Here is a 24257-nt window from a genome sequence, read left to right as displayed (position 1 = left end):
GCAGGGAGGAAGCAGAAAGCAAACATGATCTTTTTCCACTATGCATCCACCAAAAACATCCTCAGAGTTGGATGTAAAGAAAAATAAAAGGCAGAGTCCTTGCAGAAATCAAATTAACCCCATGTCTAATTTTCAGCCTAGAAAGCAGCGCATCAGTGCTTAGAGAAGCTGCAGTGTTTACAGTTCTGGAATTTAATGACACAGCACGTAAATCCAAACAAGGTTGGAGAGAGGCAAACGGTGAGGGGAGCAAAGAGGAGGGGAAGGGGGGAAGGGAAGAAGAGGAGCTCTCAGGCTGTGGACCTGGATTTAATTACAAGAATAATATAGCTTACATTGACAGTGAAAGCCTGCATATGGTTTTGTGTTGCTTCACACGGATAAACAAGAGAGGAAGGGGATAGGGACCGTGTGTTTTGCAACTTGATAGCTCTCTGTGTGGAAGCAAACAGGGTGTCCATGGCATCACCAACCAACCCAGCTTTACCTCCCCTAGTCGGCTCTGTGTGTCCACCATGGGCTGCTGACTGCCCAAGCAAACCTCACGGGGTGTTCCAGGTCTTCTCTTATGTTCTAGAAAATCCCCCCTTGACAAGGAGGCCTGTGCATTTCATGTGACATGAATACATGTGGTGCAGATCTAAACCTAGCCATGTCACAGCCTGCAACGTGACAGGAAACCTGGGGTTAGGTGTGTTTTATGTATATATTCATACATCTATAAAGCCAGTCTCTTTTCCCTTCAAATATGTGTATTTTCCTAGTTTCAGCTGATACTCTGTGCTGCCTCCTTTGATCAGATGTTAATGTTGTCAGATACCCTGACAAAGTCGGTGTGGTATCTGTTTCTGGGAACCTAATGCAGGAAATCGAGACATCGCAATTAGCTGACTCTCACTTGACTAAACGCTATTTTCACCCTTCGGCAAAAGCCAGGCTGCTGGTTTCTCAGAAAAGCACTGGGTAGGGCTGTGCTGTGGCTCACCCCAGCTTCTCCCTGAGCTTGTGGGATCTCAGCAGGGTGATCCTGGCTTTGGAGGAGCGGGCTGTACTCCTCAGAGACCCTTCTTTAGAGGCTTTTTTGCACTTAATGTTTCTGATAGCTGTGTTTGCAAGGTATCCCTGAAAGTGATGCCAACTTTAAATAACCTTTGTGGAAGCTGCTGACATCATTTAGAATACACAAAGCAGCTGGCAGGTCTTAGATGACAGAAAAAAGGTGAATCATTGCTGCTTTGCTTGTGAATAACAGGGGCCCAAGCTATGACAGTGGTTGTGGTCATGACAGATGCTTTTTCTCTTTTAGACTATACTGTTTTTCCTTTGAGGGAAGAAACAGGTCCCTTTCATATTCCAAGGAATGGCATGTTGCCTGTGTGGTTTCTTCCCAGAACAGTTCCCACATCTATTTTTGATTTAGGGTTGATTGAGTGTTTCCTGTGGACCTCAGTAGTTGCCCCTAGAAGGAGATGCAGACTTTATTGACAAGCAACATCGTAGGTTTGCTATTCTTTCAACCATGTTTTGGTCGTTCCTTTTGGCATACTTTATGCTTGCTTTATTAAACACTGTGAGGTGCAGAGGCAGTGGTTGATGCAATTGCCAGCTGTATGTGAAGGGCTTTACCTGTTAAGTGGAAAGGGGATGATGTTCTTCATGGCAGCACAGCGAGTGAGGAGACTGCAATAATTTTTTGACTTTCCCCAGGCTCCCAATGTGATTATGGCCAAGTCTGAGGGAGGCAAATGTTTATTTCCTGGGTAAGCAAATCTCCTTCTTTTGCTTCAACACCTGCAAAACTACATAGATGATGTTCTGCAATACACAGGCCTTGCTTTTTCATCAGGTTATGGTGAAATGCCTTGAGCAACTTCTCTGGGGACTTTGGTAGATCTGGGGAGGCTGATATCACTGATGTCTTCAATAATCTGGGGAGTCTGAGGGCAGAAGGGAGATTATATGATTTGGCAATAATTACAGAACAAGTGGATCTGTGAATCAATGCCAGGCCTAGGTCTGATCTATAAATAAAAGTGTCTGTGTAAGGTGAGTCCCCAGGATAACGGCACTGAAGGACACTTCTCTACTGTCCTATTCCATCCTTGACCAAAACCATTGTTTTCTGATTGTTTTTTGGGGTCAATGAAGAAATGTCTACCGTATCCATCAGAGCAGAAGTCTACATTATAAATGACATGTAGCTCCCAAGAGTGGTGTAGGGGAAATTTGCCAGGTGTCATACCTTTTGATGACTATACTTTCATGTGCATTGCATAACCCTCTGGAATTTGCTATGTAGCCCACTCTTTAAGGAGCATGTACTGCTAAATTAAAGCCACCTCTGGCATAACATGTAGCAACAGCAAAGATAAACTAGCCATACTGCACAGTAGCTGGGTTAAGAGAATGAAGATAATTTATAATTGCAATAGTGGTAACATACAGACCCAGCATAATCACTTAAACTGGAATTTACCTTGGACTCCAGGATCCCTGCAATCATGCACCAGGAGTAGAATTCCCACAAGAAGCAGGGACCTTCACCTTGAAGAGTTGCACATGAGTGATATGACTACATAGGAGGACTCCTGTAGCTGTTGTAGTAAACTTAATGGGCTTCTTCTCATGGACTTAAACACAGAAATATTTCTTCAGCATGATTGTCTTTAGTTTTGGATGTAGTCACCTCAGTGTGGCACTGGCCTGAAGAGAATGGAATTGGACTAAATAAAATCTTTTAGTCCTTGAAATTAAAAAAACCCAAGCAATAGACTCAGTGCTACAATGAATAAGAGCAATCTCTGTTGCTTGAAAATAAATTGTAACTTGCTCACATTACTTGTAAATCTGGAGTTTAGCAGCATCATATGTTACTCACCTTCTTATTGAGATGTGGAGAAAACCGTATTCAGAAAACCAGTTATTCTACGTCAGCAGGATCAGTACATATAATAATGACCAGGTATCTGTTGTAAAGCTAAAATTATAGCGGGCTCAGATTGGTTGTTGAGAACAGTTGTTATCCATGAGCTAACAAATTTAGCTGAGTCTTAACTTCATTAGCAGTGTCTGAATGCATTAGCCATATGCTTCTCAGCATATGGGTAAATACATAACAATTTATTTTCATTAGGGTTTTCTTATAAGTGCTGCTAACCCAAGCTCTACTAGAAGTGTTTACAGCATGGCACATCTCTTCAGATCAGAAGTTGGCCTTCTGTACAGCAAGTCATCCTGAAAAGGTGGCGAGGAAAACACTTCCCTCACCCTTTCTGAGAGTAGGAAGGTGCATCTGCTGTGGGTTTGATCCTCTGCGGCTAGCTGGGCTCAGTTTCTGCAAGGCTTTATATTCAAATGAGTAGTAGAAGGCTTTGGAGAAGTGCCTGTTCAAACATGTGCCATTAAATCCCTGGTATTCACAGTGTTCTGTCTTCTGGCTGCCTACCTTGTGCGCCTTGGGCAGCATCACCTCCTGGTAGCTTTGTCTGACTGTAAGACTCACGACCGTCTGGGTTCTCCTCCCCAGGCAGAAAGCAGAGATGAAACTTTAAGAGGGGACTGAGTGTGAAGAGGGGTCTTAGTCATACCCCACAGTCAAATGGATGCAGTGCTGGAAAGGGCACAGTGGGTTTGCAGGATGGGGGCTGGGGCAGGGCTGTGAGGCCTTCAATAGCTGCAGATGTGGGACAGATGTAAAGGAACTGTTGTGTGGTCAGGATTCACTTAATCTGCCAGAAATAAATGAAACTGTATTTTCTGGAGAGGTCTTTTTTTTTTTTTGTATAAGTATTTATGCAATTTGGTCCAGAAATGCAAGTTGCTTACAAAGACGTGGAAGTGTAAAAAAGGAGCAATCTTTCCAGAGAGGTATAAAGATCAAAAATTAATCAAATTCTCCATGTCCTCAGAGACCTCAGCCCATGTCTAAGTGTAGGTGATGATGTGAAAACCAGAATCAACCAGAGTTGAATTATAACCAGATTTGTTTGAGAAGTCACTCTTGGCTGTGGGTTTTTTGTTTTGTTTGTGTGTTTTTTTGTTTGTATGTTGTTTTTTTTTTTTAAGAAAATGGAAAAATAAATCAACAGGAAGTCTAAACAAACCTATGTGCTTTTAAAAATAAGTTTTTCAAATTGTTCTTATTTGTTTGTTTGTTCGTTGTATTTTTCTTTCCCACAATGCAATGCAGTGAAATGGATGATACAGTCTTGGGTTGGCCTTGTACTTTTTAACTTTTCATTTTATTTTTATGATACTAGCCTTTTTCCTGCTTTCATTTTGTAATTTTTAAATATTCAATGAATTTTAGATGATTTCTAATAATGCAGAGGGAAAAGTGAAATATTCTCTGAACAATTGTGCTGGTGCACTTTTAAATATTCAGGTAGAAAAAACAACCCACTCACTGAACAACAGTGATTTTTTATTTCACTCTGTGACAAGAAAAACAGAATACAAGCAAGAGAAAAAGAAACTGAAACCTATATATATTTAAAATACTCCCAAATACACAATAAACTATGCAGAACCCCACTAAAATGATTGCAAATTAATCTTTACTGTTTTATGAGCTTCCATAGTTTCTGTGCACTATATATATATATATATAATTATGATTATGATTATTATTATTACTACTACTACTATTACTTTTTTCTCAATTCTTGACATATGCAAAGCTGTTTACTTTTCATAGGTAGCATGATGGCAGAGGCGACCTAGGTAGGGTTAGTGAAAGCTGGGCTAGAGAAGTCATAAGAAGTTGCACGTGATGTGGAGTTTAAGTATTCTCTGGGAAGGTGAATGTGACTTTAAACATGGTGATTATGTTCCACTCAAGAAATGGAAGAAGATAAATGACAAGAGGAGGGTTTGGAGGGAAGTGTCGCTTTGAAAACACAGGAAAAGGGGACAGGGAACCCCAAAATCTTCATTGATCTCCCTCTATTTGCTTTTATGTCTATATATTGAGAGGAAAGAGCAGGCGGTAAGCCCTAGCTAGGATAAGGCACCTTGTGGCTCGAGAGGGTAGCCCAGCAAAGAAGTACAAAGAGGTATGAACAAGAAATGTGTGATCGATACATGATTTTTGCAAAGGCTGCAGCTTGCAAAGGGATGAACAAATCTACCTTGATCAGTTAATACACTGCAATATATGACGTATTGTGCAAAGCACGTGGCCAGGCAGTTGGAGGAAGGGTGGTGGTTGAGTTGCCCTTCTTTGTGCTCCATGTCTGAGGAATCTTGGACAGGAGCACCTTGCAGCCAAGGTGGGATGGAAAGGTGGGTGTACTTGATCACACACAAGGAGGAAATAGGAGAGCTTTTGGGAAAAAAGCTACAGTTGGTGACCTTATACCAGGGGTCTCTATTTTCATAAATACACCCATATAGTTCATGACAGATAGAATTAGGAACCACGCGAGTATCTTACATTTGTGTTTAGATTTTTCACTATTTTTTTTCCTAATGCCCCAGGGAGCCATCCTGAAGACCTCATAAATGTGAGATTTAATTTTCTAATGCTATTTCATTTCCTGGATGGAAGACCTGCCACAAGAAGACCAGATCTCGAATTATAACAGCCCTATAAATAACTCTCTAAGGCAAAAGGAAAAAAGAAAGCTTTTGAAAGACAACTGCAAATGCTAATATGGAGGTATTTGGGTTCTTGCAGAACCAGACTAAGCAGCTCTAGTTAGGACATTATTAATTTAGTGTAAAGTTTTTTTTACAGGTTTCCCTGTTTCTCTCTGTGCTCTGTTTACTTGCAGACCTATATTTCAATAGTCCTCTGAAATCTTTTGCTTGAGTTTAATATTCTACAGTGTTTTTGTGCCTTATAGCTTGTCTTTAAAGCCTGTTAGAAAATAGAGTTTGCAAGTAAAATTGAAAACAATACAACGAACTGACTAATACAGACAACAATCACAAATTGGGTAAAAATAGTCTGAAAACGCAACTTTTTCTTCTTTGTGGGTGAAATAGCTTTATTTCAGCAGATTCAGACTGTCTGCCTGCTTTCCACTGGAAATCTGTGCAGAATTGGCACATCGACTAGAATAAAAACATTCCCGAGGAATCGGCATGTTCTGTCAAAACATTTGAACAGCTCCTGTCTCTCGGAGCACAGCGCTGCAAAGGGAGCCCTGCCACGCAGCGGTACTGACTTCCCATCCAGCATCCTATCTCAAATCCACGTGTGTTTGTTTGTTTTCCATAATTACAGGCAAAGTGCTTCAGGTTAAATTATATTTAGCAGAGAGAGGAGGTTTGTGAGAGCCTTTTGCACCATGGTGTGACCTATGTAAGGGGCTGTCCTTTCCCTGTTCCCATTAAGGATCTGTTGTATATGTGAGGGAAAGTCAAGAAGGTCAGGCTGGGTTAGTGTACTGACCAGGGACAGCAGGGCTGGCAAAGCTGAGATCCAGGAATCACAGAATCACAGAATGTTAGGTATTGGAAGGGACCTCGAAAGATCATCTAGTCCAATCCCCCTGCCGGAGCAGGAACACCTAGATGAGGTTACACAGGAAGGAGAAGTCCTGCAGCACAGGGATGGGATTCCCCCTTGGCAGATGCTTCTGTATCGTGACTCTTGCTGTAGCAGAACTCTCTGCTGTCTCTCAGTTCAACCTCCAGCAGCAAAGTTCAATATCTGTGTTGTGGAGTAGTGACATTTTTTTAAATATATATAGGTACCTATGAAACTTTATTAATTAAAAAAATAATAGTGATTTTTGTCTAGAAGACGACACACAGCAATTACAGAATGTAACTAAGCAAAGTGTGATTAGCCTCAACCTTTGCAGCAGGACACTGATTATTCTTGCTAAGTAGTATCTTGGTCTTCTAGCATGGAAATGAAGGGGATCTCGCTGGTAGGCTCTACTCTGTATGAATGAGAGTGGTAAAATCAGGCCTGCGGCAATTTAATGGCGGTGCTGTCTCTCTGTTATTGAGACCAATTCCTTAGGAATGTAATTGTATTGTTCTTGTTACCAAAATTGACTGACTACAGCTAAACGAGTTTTTATTTTTGCAGAATTTCTGGGCTGTTGCATGATAAGGCATTGTGGTGGACAGCATGCAGTCAGTGGTTTGAAACAAATGAAGTTTTTCTTCATATTTGAAACAGTGATGTGTATTAAGCAATGCTTTACTGTGCTGATGAACTAGCAGACAGTGTCCTTCAAGGCTGCACATGTGACAGTAGCCTGTTTGAATGAGTATCGTACCTACTTGTCTAAGCCCTGTCCAGCAGAAAAATCCTTTATAAAGTAACATAAAAGTGAACAAGGTGGGAAAGCCAGCAACCTTACGTATGTGCTTATCTTGTACACTGTGGCACTTGCCCACAGTAGCAGTTCAGAGCCATTTTGAGAAATGTGATGGAACATAATGAGCTGTGCCATGCAGGGCAAGGGAAACATAGGTGGCTTATAAACCAACCCTAGCTCTGCTTGGGTTAGCAGCAGGACAGCAATCTTACAGGAGTTGGCTTGTGAACATGTATTTCAAACTCTATTACTTATCCCCTGGGCCAGATGGGCCAATTTAATCTGTAAATGATCATTCCAAATGGATCTCCTCCAACCAGTCCAGAAGTTACATTACTGGGTCCCAACCCACTTTGAGTAGAAAGACAAGACCACCCAATCTGGTGCCTTTAGTGATAGGAGAAGATGAAAGTTCTGTGATTACTGTGATTAATAATTTCACATTTTATGCAAGCAGTTGCACATTCTGTGGCCAAAATGCTTCCATACTGGTGCCTAACCCAAGGCAGCTAAAGCCACACTGTGGCACCTAAAAGTGTCACCATGTGATTCTCACATGAATCAATAGGTGTTGTTGCTTTCAAATGGTGCTAGAACTCTTTTTATTTAGCTATGCAAAGTCTAACTTGCTGCACTTCTAAATTTTGGCCTGCGCCTGCTGGCAAAATATGGTTACCTCTGGGACTGAGACAAAGGCAGTTCACCCCAGTATGGCCATATGAGAGGGGAAGACCTGTTAAAATCCTTCTACGGACAGTTAGGGCAAATAATGTTAAGAGGCTTTGAGATCTTGCACAATGATGAAGCCATCTCTTCCTGGGAGAGGAAGCAGGCTGAAATGACAGTGTCAGAATTGAGGCCTCTAATATATTATGTTACTGTCTTGCAAAGATCTGAGACTCAGGTTTGTGCAGACTTAACCGCTGCCCTAAGCCAGGAACAGTCGCTTGATTTGCAAAAAGCTTATCATCTGCAGAGGCAGACCTGGAAGAAAGGAAGTGTTCTCGCAGTTTTAGGGGCAAGAAAACTGAGGTCTGTGACTGTAACAGTTTTGCTTCACCACCTGTTGAGACCAATAGCTGAATGCCCGCTGTCTTTGCTGGGCACGGGAGTAGGTAGTGAGTGACTCCTCCAAGTCTGGGCAGAGAGAGGTGATGGCAAGTCTGTGAACCGCGTCCACTTCCAATGGGCTGTGGCTCAGAGCTGCAATCACTGCCACCTTCTCAGAGCCTCCTGTTGCTGCAGGAAAAGTTTGTGTCACAGGGAGGAAGACACTGCCTCAAAACATCCCCATTGAAATAAATAAGCATCTTAAGTCGAGTATTCAAACAGAATTTGCTTTTCTACTACTTCTGTAGTCAGTCTGGTAATTTTTGTTTAGCTTAGGAAAAATAAGTGTTAAAATCATGCTTGAAAGATTGTGTCTCTTCAGAGAAATTTGTTATCCTTTTTCTCATTTTCAACAGGGAAAACTTACTTTTGCAGCAGAGATTTTGACATTAAGTGTCTTGATAGAATAATAGGCGTGAGATGGATTGCCATCTATTGCCTCAAGACTTTGCCCATCATAAACTAAAATCAGTTAATGCATTGAGTTAAATCTTGCTATATTGTGCGATGTGCTAGTAGTATTAAGAAAAATCAATCCAGAAAATATATTGATTATATTATCTCCATAGCAACAAACAATAATGGGATAATGTTAGCTTAATAATTGTGCTTTGCGAAAACCTTTCAGAATAATTACTGCATTGTGGTCTTTTCACAACGTGGAATGCAATAACGCTTCTTCCTTGACTGCAGTCACCATCAGCACTGCGTCAAGAGATGCTGTTTTTGTGTGCATGTATATGTATTCATGGGTAATTTTGCTCCGGGTGAAACAATTCAGCAGACTATTTTGGGATCCATTTTAAATGGTCAAGACCACAAATTGGCAATTGTTTTCTATGTGGTTTGTTTCCTCCCACCTCCTCTGACAACTGGCTACTGTAAAAAGGGGCTGTTAACATTTTTAATCATGTGTTTTTCTTTACAAGGCACAAAGATTTTGGCATGTCACAAAATCAAATATCCAGCTTCAAATCTGCTCCTTTAATTGGAATTCTTCTATCATTGTCTAGAAATGACCTGTTCTACGGGAGCTGAGGTATTTGCTTCTGTTTTAGAGAACCTGACTCTCTTGTGCATCCTGTATTGTCATATAAATAACCTGAGGATGCGATGAATAAATACATATGTAGTCTAACGTATAACTAGGGGTATCTGTATAACACTCTAGCTTGACATTTTAACAGGAGAGTCAGAGAAATAGATATATATGCTCTTCATCTGGGTCTTGCTTTTATTTTTACTTTGAGATCAACCCCGGCACTTTTGACTTAAAATGAAAAAGAGGCATTACCTAAGTGTATGATGGAGAGGCCAGATTTTTAGAGTGGTCAAAAAAAACCGCCATCAAATCCCTAAAATTTAAGCAGCCCCTAAACTGTCCTGCCTCTATGAAAGCCCGTAGGGGACCTGGCAGTAGATCAGGAGTCCATTCACCTTCTTGTTGTGCCACTATTTCCTGATGTACCTGTTGTGCAAGGGCTGGGTTTAGAGATAATCCAACAGAGAGTAGGCTGATGCCAGATCTTGCACTGGCAGGAGATTCTCGGTGGCTTTCGTAGGGTGCTTGGCTTCCCCCAGTGATATGGTGGGGTGCACCTTTATTTCCAAGGGCTTCAGTGGATGCCCCATTCTGTAGTAGTCATTCCTGCGTCCCTTTTACTGGGGGACAAACCAAGGACAAACTGATGTCAGATTACATTTTTAGCACAATTTCTTGACTGTATCATATTATTTTGATTCCTACTTCTGGACGGAATTTGTCCTTCAGATCATAGAATCACAGAACAGTTTGGCTTGGAAAGGACCTTCAGAGGTCATCTAGTCCAATCCCCTGCCATGAGCAGGGACATCTTCAAGTAGATCAGGTTGCTCAGAGCCCCATCTAGCCCGGCCTTGAGTGTCTCCAGGGATGGGGCATCTACCAACTCTCTGGGCAACCTGGGCCAGGGTTTCATCACCCTCATTGTAAAAAATTTCTTCCTCATGTCTAGCCCGAATCTACCCTCTTATTTTAAAATCATTATGTTTTGTCCTATCACAGTGGGCCCTGCTAAAAAGTTTGTCCCCATCTTTCTTACAGGCCCCTTTTAAGCACTGAAAGGCCACAATAAGGTCTCCCCAGAGCCTTCTCTTCTCCAGGCTGAACAACCCCAACTCTCTCAGCCTGTCCTCACAGCAGAGGTGTTCCAGCCTCTGATAATTTCTGTGGCTCCTCTGGCCCCTCTCCAACAGGTCCATGTCTTTCCTGTGCTGAGGGCTCCAGAGCTGGACACAGTACTCTAGGTGGGGTCTCACTAGAGTGGATGAGCTATAATTTGATTTCTTACTGCTTTTTCTGATGCTTCTGCAGAATCCAGCCCTGACTGGTGATCTAGAAGCAGAACTGAATGGCTGACACGAACCAATTCAGTCACCACCTCCAAAATCAAGCTCTTCTCTCTGTGAAATTGTCACAGTTGAAGCTATGACTGTGCCTTTGCTTGGCACCCCCTGTGCTCACCCAGGGTGCTGGCCAGTGCCCTTGCTGATCCCTAGGGCTATCCCAAATTCTCGTTCCACTGCAGCCTCCCATTTGGTTTCCTTGTGCTATCTCAGCTCCCACTGCTCTCTGCGATCCTCTCTCCAGCCCACACAGGGTTTGGCACTGCATGTTTCCATCTGTCTTCCTCCTAATCCCTTGTTCCAGGAAGGCCTGATACGGCTTTCTAGAGTGTCTGTTTTCTGTGCTTGGATCCTACCAGCTACCACATGGGTGGCTTGGGTCTTAAACAGTGTTTGGCTTCAGAGCAGAACATGAAGAGAAACTTACCCTATGAAAACAAGGAGATTTTGTTAGAAATAAAACAATAATTTCTGATAGGTGAAGAGTCAACTGCCTGGTGTAATGCATCTGGAGCTGAAGCTTGCCTTATTCCCAAAGGGATAAAATTATTCTGCACAGGATCTGACAACGGATTTCTGTCCATAGCGGTTTAGGATGGGTCTGTCCTATCCAGTGGACTGTCGGTCTGGGAGCAGGATGAAGAACACCACTGTTGGTTCACATGACCAGGGTGAAGGTGCTTGTCGCTCAGCAGCCATGTGCCCCCTTGTGCCCTGTTGAATGTATGGGCTCACCTCAAGGCTTGTGTGTGTCATGCTGACTTGTCTGCCCTTAGCCTTGTGGCTTTTACAGAGGTGCCGTGTGACAGATGCCTGTCATATGCCTGGCCTTTCCATGCTACAGATAGCAGCATGCTCTGTTCTGCATCAGAGTCCACTACAATCTATAGGGACATTTTTCTCCTTTCATGCTTGAGAGCCTGCATCCATACAAGGTGGGAATTAGACAAGAGGAAGCTGGGCTTGTCCAGCTATGTTAAAGGACAGAAATAGTCCTAGTATCTGCTAGTAATGCATTAAGTGGCATGATTAATGTCTGTCACATGTAATGCTCCTGCCAGGTCTCTTCCCTTGATGGAATATCCTGTGTGCAGCCTAGTGCTTTGATTTGGACACTGTTCTGTGTCTTAGTGTCATCACAATAAAAGGTCAAAATCAGGATACTGAACATAGCTGGAGTTTTTTCAGATCCATGTTTCGTAGTTTCAAACTTGGTGGTCACAGATATTTAAGTGTCATTGATTTGTATAATCAGTTCATAAATAATGGCACAGAGACCCTTCACACTCTACAAGGGAAGGGCCTCTAGGGAGGGCAAGCTATTATCATCCACTGAATGAGTGATGTTGCTTCCTAAAGCTGAGGTTTTCATGAAACCCACCTGTCTAGATAGTATCCACTTAGGCACAACTGAGTTAAATCAAAATGAGATAGCCCAGAGTTTGCGTCAAGAAAGAAAACTTAAACACTGTCATCCTAATTTGGTAGGTGAAGATGCAAGATTTGCACTTGGACACGTAATTTTTCCAGTAACTATTTCAAAATCTGTTTGCACTCTTCTCCTTGGAGGAAAAAGAGTCCCTGTTTCCCTTTCTTGAGAAAGAAGTCAACTTTCATTTCTCCAAATGCCAGTTTGTTGCCCCATAGAAAAGTGCTGTGCTGTGAGAGTAATCCCAAAATGTTTGTTTTCCTTAGATTTAGCCAGCATGTCTGTCTGTCCTACAGAAGTTGTTGCCATTTCTTTAAATTATGCAATTATGCAATTATGCTTTGCTTCCCTTAAGGGAGGCCAGCAAAGAAAAAAAATAAAATTCATTCACCATTAGTAAGATGTGCTGCATGCTTATGCTAATCAACCTGAGAGACATTGAGCACGGAGTGAAAATACACATTGCAATGGTCTTCTCTTGCATATTCTTCTCTTGCACAATGAATTCCCTCCTACAGAGAGCACTGTAATTCTCTGTTTTTCTGTCTTAATTTGAGTATGTGGTAATATTAAGAAATGCAACAAAGTTGGTTAGCGATCCACTGGAATTACATAGAAGAAGATATTCTGTAGGAGAGAATTACACTCAGTTTGGAAAGCAGACAACTTAGAAGAGATTTAGTGGAAATTAAATAGTCTAGTAAAAAAAATCCATCACTATTTTCCCTTTTCTAGTTTCTCGACTTATTATAAATATATGTTTATCACAGGATCAGAAATTGCAGTGAGTCTGTAAGACCTCATATGGAGCCTTTCATGAACACACATTGCTCAAATTGTATTTCTCTTTGTACATGTCTTCATAATGACATGTTTTCTGTTTTTGATAAAGGTCGCTCACAGCATGAATAGGTGTCTTCTGTGACATTTACTATTAAGTAAAAAAAGGGCCTTGCAGGTTTAAGTGTTATCCAAACAATAGTCCTAATAAAAATAGTAAGGTTGCAATTATAGCTCTACAGAAGATATAAACAAGGTCTAAGCTAATGGCAGGCAACTTCCAAATAGATAAAAAGAAATATTATTTTAGCCAGTGTAATCAGTCTGGAGAATTCATGATTGCAAGAATCAGGGAGTCGAATACAGCAGCTGGAATAATTTGAGGGACTGGAGAATTTTATGACTAATTGCATTTGTAGCTATGCATATTATGATAAGAGTAATTGAATCTTAAGCCAGCGGTTGGATGAGGAAGAAACCTCTCTCTATTTAAAGCATTTTGGAGTTAAGCATGTATGTAGGGTTGTTTTCCTCTTTGCCTATCTCTGAAGCCTCAGGCATGTGGTATGTCTGAAAGCTCAGAAAAAGATCGAATTTGTTGATATTCCTATCTCATATACTCTCTGTGTTTCTGTGGAAGGAATGGTTTTGTCAGACACCAAGAAGGAGGACTGAGAAACCTGCAACTTGTCTCTGGCTCTACCATCGACTTCTTAGGTGGCATTTGGGAAATTGTTTAATCTTGTGAACTTCTAACTCTCCACCTGTGACAGCTGGGCACTTACCTACCACCCTAGAAATGTTGTGGAAATTAAGTTTGTAAAGTGAAATGAGATTGAAAATAGCAAGACAAAAAGAAAATGAGAATCTCATTGCAACGTGCTAGAATTATGTCTGAGACCATATCTATATGTGAATGCTTTGGAAAGTTAAGGTGAATCAAATAGAAGTGTGAATGCAGTGTGCACATATGGAAACACAATACATATTTTTCCACTAGAGGAGAGTCTCATTTTGGAAGTGGCTGTGTATCACCTTAAGGGGCTGACGTAGATGGACTGGGTTATTTATCCTACTCTCCATTTTTTTCTAAGTATCCACATTTTATCAGTTCCTGTGCCTCGAAACCTTCCTTGAGTTTCTTGCCACTGCTATCCTGACTGGGAAGTTGTTCTAAAATCCTTACTACTTTGAGAGTCAATAACATTAATTTTTAGCAGCATTTATCCATGGCCAGTTTATGGTCATTTGATCTTTTAATAATGTAGGCCTTTATATTAAACAGATATTTTTCCCTCCCTGGTGATTACTCCCAGTACATTTATAGACAGCAAGCATGTCTCCTTCCTTTGGTCTGTTAAAATGAACCTTTGGTTTGCTAAAATGAACTCTCCTAATTACTACTTGTAAGACAGGCCTTCTGTTCCCTGAGGATCCCTGTAACCCTTTTCTCCACTCATTCAATTTTTTAATTCATTCCTTTTGAATTTGGCTCACCAGATTTGCATGTAGCTTTTCAGAGAAACTGTACCCTGGATATTCTACATTTGTAGTTTCTGTCATACTTGTTGTTCATCATTATCCTGTGGTTGATGTGTCCATCCAGGTTTTTTCCCTTCTCTGTAATTTTCAAACAATAATCTACTAGTGCAGAAATTCTTGGAGTTTATATTGTCCCTCTAAGGGCACGAAGATTTTCTTTCAACTAAAAACTCTTCTGTTGCAGTAGTTCAGGTTCTTTAGGTTATCCAGTTCTTCTGATATGACAATCTCAGTTTCTCTGCCTTCTGAGGAAAGAATTGCCTTTCAACCCAGAATCATTAATGTACTTCACTAAGGTCTGTCTACTTTTTGTGCCAGTCAGTCCTCAAAACATTGAACAAGGTTTGTCCTGAGACTGATCCTGGAGAAATCCGTGGATTTCTTCCTTTCATGCCTGTACTTTTTCTTTCAGCTCAGTTGGTACTAATTTCCCTAGAGCTTGCATGGTTACCATCTCTCAATTTTTATTCTGGTCTTCGTCTTTTTGGGTGTGATGACCATTCGCACGCCATTGGACCAAACGTATTACAGAAGTTTGTGTACATCTTCCACTGTTCTCTCACCTAGAAAATGTATTATCTTCCAAAAGGAAGAGAACATGGGGTGTATCCCATTTCCCATTTTCTGACCCTCTTTCCTTTAGGTATTTACTGTGAAGCAGGGGTACCAGGTTGTTCCCAATGGGACAGAAGTGATGCACAAGGGACTGTGAACTGGCTGTGCTGCTCCATCTGGTTGTGCTGCTCCATCCAGCTCTGCCACTCACGCAGTGCTGGTGCTTATAACTAAAATGTTAAAAATGTGTGGTGGGGTTTATGAGGAAATTTGAGGACTGTGTGTGTTCCATGCACTGCGAAATCTTGAATGCTATCGAGGTCAGGCTCACAATTGTGTTTTTACTTGCTTGGCTTCCCCTCCCTCCCGCTGACTCTTCAGTTACCAGCCTATTAGAATCAGCCATTAACCTGGTTAATGGGGAGAGACAGCAAATACCAGAAAGGATGATGTGCTTTTCTTAATTCTATTTTGGAAACCTGTTTTAAAGTGTAAATGTCTCAAGCAAAGGCTGAAAAGGGTCCAAAACTTGTCTTGCTTTTGTAATGCAGACACTCCCGGGCAGAGGAGAATGAGATGAGGTTGTTTTCTCCTTGGGACTTCAGTGGGAAGTGATCTTTGGGGGGTGAAAGGGTAGTGCCCTGCCAAAACTGCACAGGTGGCTTTGAGCTGGCTGTATGCAGGCTTTGGGGTGGTGAATCAGCATGGCTGAATCTTATTGTGCCATCTGATCCTTTGGGTGATCCGACTCGATCCCAAGAGCTTCTGCCCTCTCTGACCAGGACAGGTGGTGGACAGCAGAGGAGAAGAGGGCGATGAAGGGCAGATGGGGTAAGGGCATAGAAAAGGGTAGAGCTCATGCAAGAGGGAGGACAACCATCTTTCAGGGAAGGACCAGTTTCTTCAAACACCGATATGACAGCTCCTTGTTCCAGACAGCAAGGGCTAACAGAGCACACAGAAATAAACTTGCCTGCTTAGCCTTTATTCAAGACCTGAAAAGGCAGAAGAAAAAAAATTACAATTTGTTTGGTATTTAGTTCAGGTAATTTTTTTTTCAATTGTGTAATGAGAACACATTGTCCAAATTTTCATATGCAGATTCAATTAGTGTTCAGTTAATTAGCCTTTACAGATGAGGATTAACTTAATTACATAACTCTAACCTCTCTTAATAACTATTAAGGGTAGGAAGGCTGTTTTTAATACATTTGGAAGGGCTATATGTGTTTTTAAAAATCTGAAATGGCATACACATAAATTAAACCAAATTGCACACAGAGGACAACCATTAAGGGTAACGATCAAAGGCAACAAACTATGTACATGGCTCAGAATCAGGCTGGTTAGAAGTTCATGCTGTTTTCCTCCTCTTGTCTGCTGGCATCATAGTGTTTTTACTGGGATTATTACTGGAGATGATGTACAATCTGGGGTCATTCCTTCAAAGTGGGATGCAGCCTGATGCAAGGTTGCTTTAATTAAATGTTAGCTTGTATTACAAAAAATAATCAATTTAGTGCTAGGTTATTAGCAGTTGTTTTTTTTTTTCTCCTGGTGGTCTAAAGAAAAAAGACATGTGAAGTCCATTGAATACTAAAAATCTGATCCATAAATGTCATTCATTGTCATTATGTACCATAAATAACTGTATAGATTTTTTGTCTCTTGATGTGCAGTGTGCACTGAAACAATGGTGCTTTGGTTATATGGCAGTGGAACAGAACATCATGTCTGATTATGGGGTGGTGAGGGTGGAGCGTATATGGGGCAAGTGATAAGATGTGGCAGCTTTGGCTTCCAAGTCACAGGTTTGAATCCAGGTTCATCTGGTAAGTGATTGACATCAGGTAATACGTGATGCTTTTCAGAAAGAGACAAAAAAAGCCACGACCTTTTCCTTTGGCTATTCTTGCATAGGTAATGTTTCCCACTTGTAACGTATTTTGATGGGCACACTGCATTGCTCTCTACACAATTCAGTAGCTTTTGTAGCATTCAGTGCACTATAAAGTTCAAGGGCTACTCTCATGCATTCTTTGGGGTCCAAGTTTTGAGCTACTGTCAGGACCATGCATCTGCTGGGTCCCAACTATGTGACCACATCCAAAACATTTTATCAAGTGTTTCTTAAGGACAATAGCTAAAGTTATAAACTATGTGATTTGTTTTCCATCTACAGCAAGCAGAAATGTTACAAAGCATCCTTCACACTGGGTCACTTTAAGCTTGAACTTAAGCTTGAAGTCACTTAAGTCCCTATTTGCAGCCACAAAATCTGCAAATATTGAGCAACGGATAAGAATAAGTTGAATATGCTTCATGTTAGCCACCCCAAAAATCAAAATGCATAGCATTACTGCATCTTTCTGAAAACTCTGGCTAAGTTCCTACACCCATTGTCATCAAGGAGAGAAAATAACATTGCTGCAGATTTTTCCTTGTGATGAGGGATTAGCAAGGTGAATATACAATAAGGAGGAAATTGCTGAAGGATCTGTCTTGCCATGGCAGAATCTATTGAAAAAAGAGAATATTTGAGCCAATGGAGTCCTTTCTGAAGCCCTTTCACAGAATCACGGAATGGCTGGGGTTGGAACGGACCTCTGGAGATCATCTTGTGCAACCTACCTGCAAAGCAGGTTCGCTCAGAGAAGATCACACAAGACTGTGTCCTGTCCAGGTCTTGCTGAATGGCAGCACAGCCTTCTGGTGTGTCGGACCTTCCTCCCAGTTTGGTGTCATCAGCAAACTTGCTGAGGGTTCACTCAATCTCTTCATCCAGGTCATCGATGAACAGGTTGAACAGGACTGGACCCTGTACTGACCCCCAGGGAACACCACTGGCTACAGGCCTCCAACCGAACTTTGCACCATTGGTCACAACTCTCTAAGCTCTACCATCCAGCCAGTTCATGATCCATCTCACCGTGCATTCATCCAGTCTGCACTTCCTGAGTTTGCCTATGAGGACGTTGTGAGAGAGAGTGTCAAAAGCCTTGCTGAAGTCAAGGTAGACAACAACTGCTGCTCTTCCCTCGTCTACCCAGCTAGTAATACCATCATAAAAAGTTATCAGGTTGGCTAAACATGATTTCCCTTTGGTGAACCCATGCTGACTACTCCTGATTAACCTTCTTTTCCTCCACATGCTTGGAGATGAAGTTCAGAATGAGCTGTTCCATCACCTTTCCAGGGATAGAGGTGAGGTTGACTGGCCTTTAGTTTCCTGGGTCACCTTTCTTGCCCTTTTTGAAGACTGGAGTGATGCTGGCTTTCTTCCAATGCACAGGCACGTCTTCTGTTCTCCAAGAACTTTCAAAGATGATGGAGAGTGGCTTTGCAATAGCATCTGCCAATTCTCTCAGCACTTGTGGGTGCATCCCATTGGGGCCCATGGGTTTGTGGATGTCCAACGATCTCTAACCTGATCTTTCTCAACAAAGGGAAAGTCTTCCTTTTGCCAGACTTTCTCTTCTATCTCTAGGACACCTGAGGATTGGTTTTAGCAGTAGAGACAGAAGCAAAGCAGGCGTTCAGTAACTCTGCCTTCTATGTATCATCCATCACCAGGGCACCCTCCTCATTCAGCAGCGGACCTACACCTTCCAGTTTCAGTTTTCCTCTCATGTATGTGCTGCTCAGGCTGAAGCCTCAGCGTAAGATATCTGGAGTTAGATGGCTGGCGGTGATCAGACTTCGCTCTTACTGATGTAGATCCAAATCTTGTTCCCTTCTATAGGGATTCAATTGTACCCCTGAGAGCAGGATTTGGCGTTGTGAGTAGTTCTACCCACAGATGCAGCTGATGCTACACACTCAGAGGAAGGGGAGAATGCAAATTCCCTATAGGGAGGTGACCGCCAGCCACATAAACAATGAAGCCTTCTGGGTGTGTAGCAGTCAGCCCACTTGAGCTGTTGTTTCCATGGTGTACCAGGTGCTGTAAAACATGCTTTCTTCAGGGAAAGGAGCTTTTCATACTCCTGCATCATCTTGCTTGATAATGGGTTGTCATCAGGCTGGTACCTCACTGTAGGGGCCACTCACAGCAAGTCCCCCCTGCCCCAACCCTTTTCTGAGTTGTTGTCGATGATTCATATTATGCAGCTTCCAAACAAAAAGTTAAGTGATTTTTGTGACTTGGAACAGCATTACTGACTATGTTTTTACATTTCAGTGTTATGAGTGACTGTTTGAAGTGCTGTAGTTCCAGCTGATGCACAGTGTCATCTTAATGGTTGGACTTGGTGATCCCTTAAGATCTTTTTCAAACAAAACGATTCTGTGATCTCATAATACTGTGCGTGGTTCTGCTTTTCTGTTTCCTTCTGTTTTCCTAAAAAATAAGATTATGTGTTTCCATTTTGCCCTGTTTACCCCCTTCCTAACCCCCAGGTTCATGATAGCTCCTGCCTTACAGCTGTTTAAGCCACTGGATATATGTCAGCAGGTTCCACCTCTGAATTCACTTCCTCTTTTTGTATTCACTCTCTGCATGGTCTTGAGTCAGAGAAAGGTCTCTGTCCCCATTTTCTTGTCAAACAGTTGCTGCTGGTGGTCAGGTGCTTAGTTGTCCTGTGCATATTAAGTACCATTGCAATTATAAATCTGGACAAACCTGCAATAATAAGCATTGGAGCAGATCGACCTCAGCTAGTGTAAATAAGTTACCAAAAGCACTTATGAGGCTTGCTGTGCTTCAAACATGAGTCACAGGAGGAGGAGGATGTTTTCAAGGTACCTCTCTACTGGAAGCTGTCTTCAGGGATGGTGCTGCAAAACTGGCAGAGCTATGTGGACATGGCATATCCCCTCACTGTGTACTGAGACCATCACAGGTCCATTGCTCTTCCTCACAGCTACTGAGGAGAAACACAATTGCTTTCATATGACGCCAGCTTCCTCCAGCTGAAAGGTGTGCCTTGGTTTGTAAGGGATGCACACACATATTCCCTTTGCCTTGCCCATTGCCTTGCTCTGGCCACTGCAGCCTCACAGGTCTCTGTGTGTGCTGTTTTCTTGTGTTTCCCATGCAACCTGATGAGACCCACTCCAGGAGAGCACTCACCATGCCCTACATGCCCTTGGAGGGAGCTGGGATAGCTGTGGACTGTGGGGGTGGATGGCAGAGGTAGGCAGTGGCATGTGTGTGTGTGCAGTGGTGCAGGACATGAGAAAGTGTCCTGAAGTGTAGAAAACAAGCACTTTTTTTTTTTTACTCCTGAAGGATGCTTTCTCCCAGTCTCTCCCAGATAATTTTCAACTCCTTCCTTACCCACATCCTGCAGGTTTGTACTTCTGACTTTGGGGAATTAAAGCTAAGTGTAGTTAATTTTAAGCTAGTGCAATCATTCAGGAAACCTGGAGGTGGAAAACCAGTTATTGGTTAACAAACCTGATTTGAAATGCGTTCTGCCTGACCTCTCTATGCTAGTGAGCCAAGAGCAGTGCTTCCAAGAAGCCAGCTTTCTGAAAGGCTTTTTCACTGAATTTTTTAAAGCCTAGGCTTCTTGTAAATGTTAATATCCTGCTGGCTCTCTGGAATGCAGCTGGTGGATACAGCAAGTGCAATACCTATGTGCATGCCTGCAATTCAAAGCCAAACTTAGCGGGTGAGGTTCAGGCTGAGGTTTGGGATGTCCTTACTGAAGGCTCAGGCTAGGAGGGAGGTGGGCTGGAGGGTGCAGACCTGATTTGGCCTCATCTCATGAGACTGGAAGTCCCTCTGTTTTGTGCAGCTGATCCTGCTGCGACACAGCAGTGCTGGGCACACCGGGTTCAGCTCTGCCCGGTGACCTCGAGCACTGCCCAGTGTCGTGCTGGTGACCAAGCGTGGCAGCAGATCTGTCACCGTGTTTAGGCGGGTTGGTGTCACTCTCCCAATAAGAGCGGTCAGAGTGCACCGAGGAGCTGAGCCCGCTGCACGGTGTCTTCGATGACTGCTCGGAGAATAGCGCTGGGGGGAATCTGGCCCCAGGACTTCCCCTTGCATCAGCAGGGGAAGGCAGTAGGCAACCTTTGTGATGCTGAAATCATAACAATTGCAGGCTGAAATGCTGCTACTGCTGAAGTATCGCTGTAGCAAAATGCAGGTTGGTGTGAATGCGAATGTACCTTTTCCCCTCCCTCTGTGTCTGCAGATGAAAGCCTTTTTTAGCTAACTCTATGTATTTGTGGTATCACAAAGGCTTTGTTCACCTTAGTTTTTGTGTGCTAATAGATGAGGCTTTTCTATTTACCTTAGTAGTAAAGTACTTTTCAGGTGAGAATATATATATATACACACACATGTATATATATAATGTGTGTATATGTATATATGTTCTTTTTTTCCCCCTGGGCAATCATTTAAACCACCTCTTTCATAATTTTATCTTTATTGTGTTTTCTTACACACCATCCAGTGCTTTACCTTTTTGTAGCTTAAGGAAAACCTAAGTTCTTGCCTTAACCTAGAAACATAACGTCCCGTACAATAAAAAATATCGCAAGTACATCTTTTAGAAACAGAAAACCAACACCACACCTGTATAATAATAAAAGACATTTGAAGGTCTCTCTAAGAGGAGGACTGTAGTTCATGGCAAGTGCTTTTCTAATTAGGGTGATAAGTAGGATAACTACTTTTGATTACCAGATTTTCTTTTGCTTAGTGTGGTAAAATGCTCCTAACACATACACACATTACATTATCTTGTTTATTTATGTCTGTGGTTAATGTATTTGCAATAATTCATATTGTTGTAGCTAATATTCTGAAATATGTCATAAAAATAAGAAAAATTCAATATGAGGCACAAGTATTCTACTTTGTTAGTGAATTTTCTCTGAAGAATGAAGACAGATCACAATAGTCTTTCTTGAATTAATATAAATGCAGATTAATGCAGTCAAATGTGTTATTTTTCCATAGTCAAGTTACAAACACAATGTAGTGCAATTCTCAAATATCGCAACTTTTTTAAAACAGATTTTTTAATATTCACTTTTGGGAATACATTTTGCACACCTTCTTTCAGATTAATCAATTTGAATTCATTTAGGACACTAACAATTTAGTATAATGGCAGGTTTATTTATATAAATGGATACAAATTTTCATCAATTATGAAAATGAAGCACACGGTAAAAATTCTAAAAACTTGTTAAAATACGTCTGCTTATTATTCTACAGAGTGTTGCAGGTGACTGCCTCATGCTAAGCTCCCAACTTTGCTGGTTTGGGGTTTTTATGAATAATAGAACTAAAATGGAAACAAGACCACCTTTCCACGTTTCCTATATTTCTTTTGTGTGTAGTAAGTCATATACTTATTCTGTTATCAGAAAAAAAAGTTATGAGCCAGGACCCCAATCCTGAAATTAGTTTAAGAAAAAATATTTCATGAAATGATAATATATTTTGGAGTGTAAAACCCCCATTAAAACATGTTTCATGTCTTTCCCGTTTTTTTTTTTTTTTGTGTTGAGGTGTTGTTTTTTGGTAGGTTTTTTGTTTGTTTGTGGGATTTTTTTTTTCTGGTCACCTTTTCTAGACTCTATTGTCATAGATGGACAATGAGACAAAGGTGAGGTTATGACTTAATGCCATGGTTCTCCTAGCTGAGGTTGGTTCAGAGCTTTGGTGTGAATGGTAGCAGCACTGTATAATGGAGCTCCTGTTAAGTACTATTCTAAAATACTTCATTATTTTTCTTTTATCCAGGGTTTTTGGGAGAACCACACAAAACTCATAACGGAGTATGGACCGGTTTGTGGGTAAGCTTAGAAGTGCCATCAACTTTCTTCTTTTCTGGCTCTTGCTGTTTGGGTTTGTTACATGGGAGAGGAGAAAATGCCAAGATAAGATGTTTATCCAAATGCAGAGTGCTGTGTTTCAGTCTGGGGGACAGAGGTGGAGGTTGTTTGATTACATGCAGAATGTAACCTTGGCTTATTTTAGTTCAGTGTTTGGTGTTGGACTTCATTCTTCTCTTTCTAATTTTAATTACGCATGTAAAGTTCAGTCTTTTTTTGGAACTGTACAAAGCTACCAGCCTTCAATACTCTCTTTTCATCTGCATATTCTCTATACTTATGGTGAACAGTGGAAATAATAATTTAACATCTTAAAAAACCCTCACCTAGTTTACAAAATAGTATGAATTTGGTTCAGCTGTTGCTATCTGTGTTTATGCAAAATTCCCAAACTTAAAATATTATGAAGTACAGATTAGAAATGAGGCACTCCTCTCTATAGCTCAGCTGTGCTATTTTGGCAGTGTATTAGTAATGAAGAGGGTTTAAGCAGTATATCCATTCACAGAAACCCTTCCATGTTTCTCTGAATGTAATTTCTGTTCCAAGAACTACTTTCCAGTTGTCATGATTTTAAGTGGAAATGCAGTTCTTCATGGTGGCTTCTATTGTTGTGGTCAGTTGGTGTTTCTAGCATAACTACTATTTCAATATATAAGTATCAAGCAATATCCACAAAATACAAAAAATGTCATTTTTTTTTCCACTTTTAAGAGAGTACATATCAACGTGTGTGTGCATATTTGATCGTAAACTACATAAATGTGCTTTGTATGCTCTTCCAGCAAAAAAACTATCAGAGACAAGTCAGACTCAGGCACGTGAATCATTTGGTGCTCCACTCACAGTTGCCTTGTGGCATTTTTGCTCAGCCCTAAGGACAAAGTGCTGCAAGAAGTGATGGAAATAATGAATTCCAAGGGTTAGGTACTTGTCTAAGAGGGAATAATACAGTGTATTGGCTGACCAGGAATGGAGAAAGATATTCATTAACACTGTGGCAATTTGTATATTGTATAACAAATGAAAAATGACTGAGGCTTATTATCTCTGTGACCTTTGGTGTAATGCCCTTAAATGACAATAATGTAAGAACACTGGCATTCAATCCTCAGTATATTTCCTTCCTTATTAATATCATGCCTATTTTTTTCTAAGCTGAATTCAAGACAAGTTGCAATTTACTCGTCTGTCTGCTCACTTGGGCAGGCAGAGGCTACGTCAGCAGAGAAAGAGATGTATAATTACACAGTGGATAGATAGGAAATTTTGGTTTTGTCCAATTTACCCACAACTGTTAGGGAATGAAACCTCTGTGAGACTTGCATGGGCTGCAGAGCTGGTGGTAGTGGTCAGCCAGGATAGTCCTGTCTCTT

At 41.5% G+C, this 24257-nt stretch overlaps 1 protein-coding gene across 4 annotated transcripts in view; it reads left to right on the top strand.

Moving 5' to 3' along the window:
- TBXAS1 (thromboxane A synthase 1) overlaps positions 1–24257 on the top strand; it is a 250975-nt gene that overhangs the window by 73095 nt on the left and 153623 nt on the right. For 3 of the 4 annotated variants that reach the window (XM_065852977.2, XM_071798152.1, XM_065852991.2), the window contains one exon: positions 22790–22842. In XM_065852977.2, coding sequence (XP_065709049.2) covers positions 22790–22842 — 53 coding nt within the window. Of the gene's footprint in view, positions 1–21020; positions 21177–22789; positions 22843–24257 lie in introns of those variants that run through there. The other variant, XM_071798157.1, reaches the window with a different exon arrangement.

Source organism: Patagioenas fasciata, chromosome 1 (genome assembly GCF_037038585.1).
Source record: "Patagioenas fasciata isolate bPatFas1 chromosome 1, bPatFas1.hap1, whole genome shotgun sequence".
NCBI lineage: Eukaryota > Metazoa > Chordata > Aves > Columbiformes > Columbidae > Patagioenas > Patagioenas fasciata.
The sequence above is the reverse complement of the archived record's forward strand: the minus strand, read 5'-3'. Positions and strand labels throughout refer to the sequence as shown.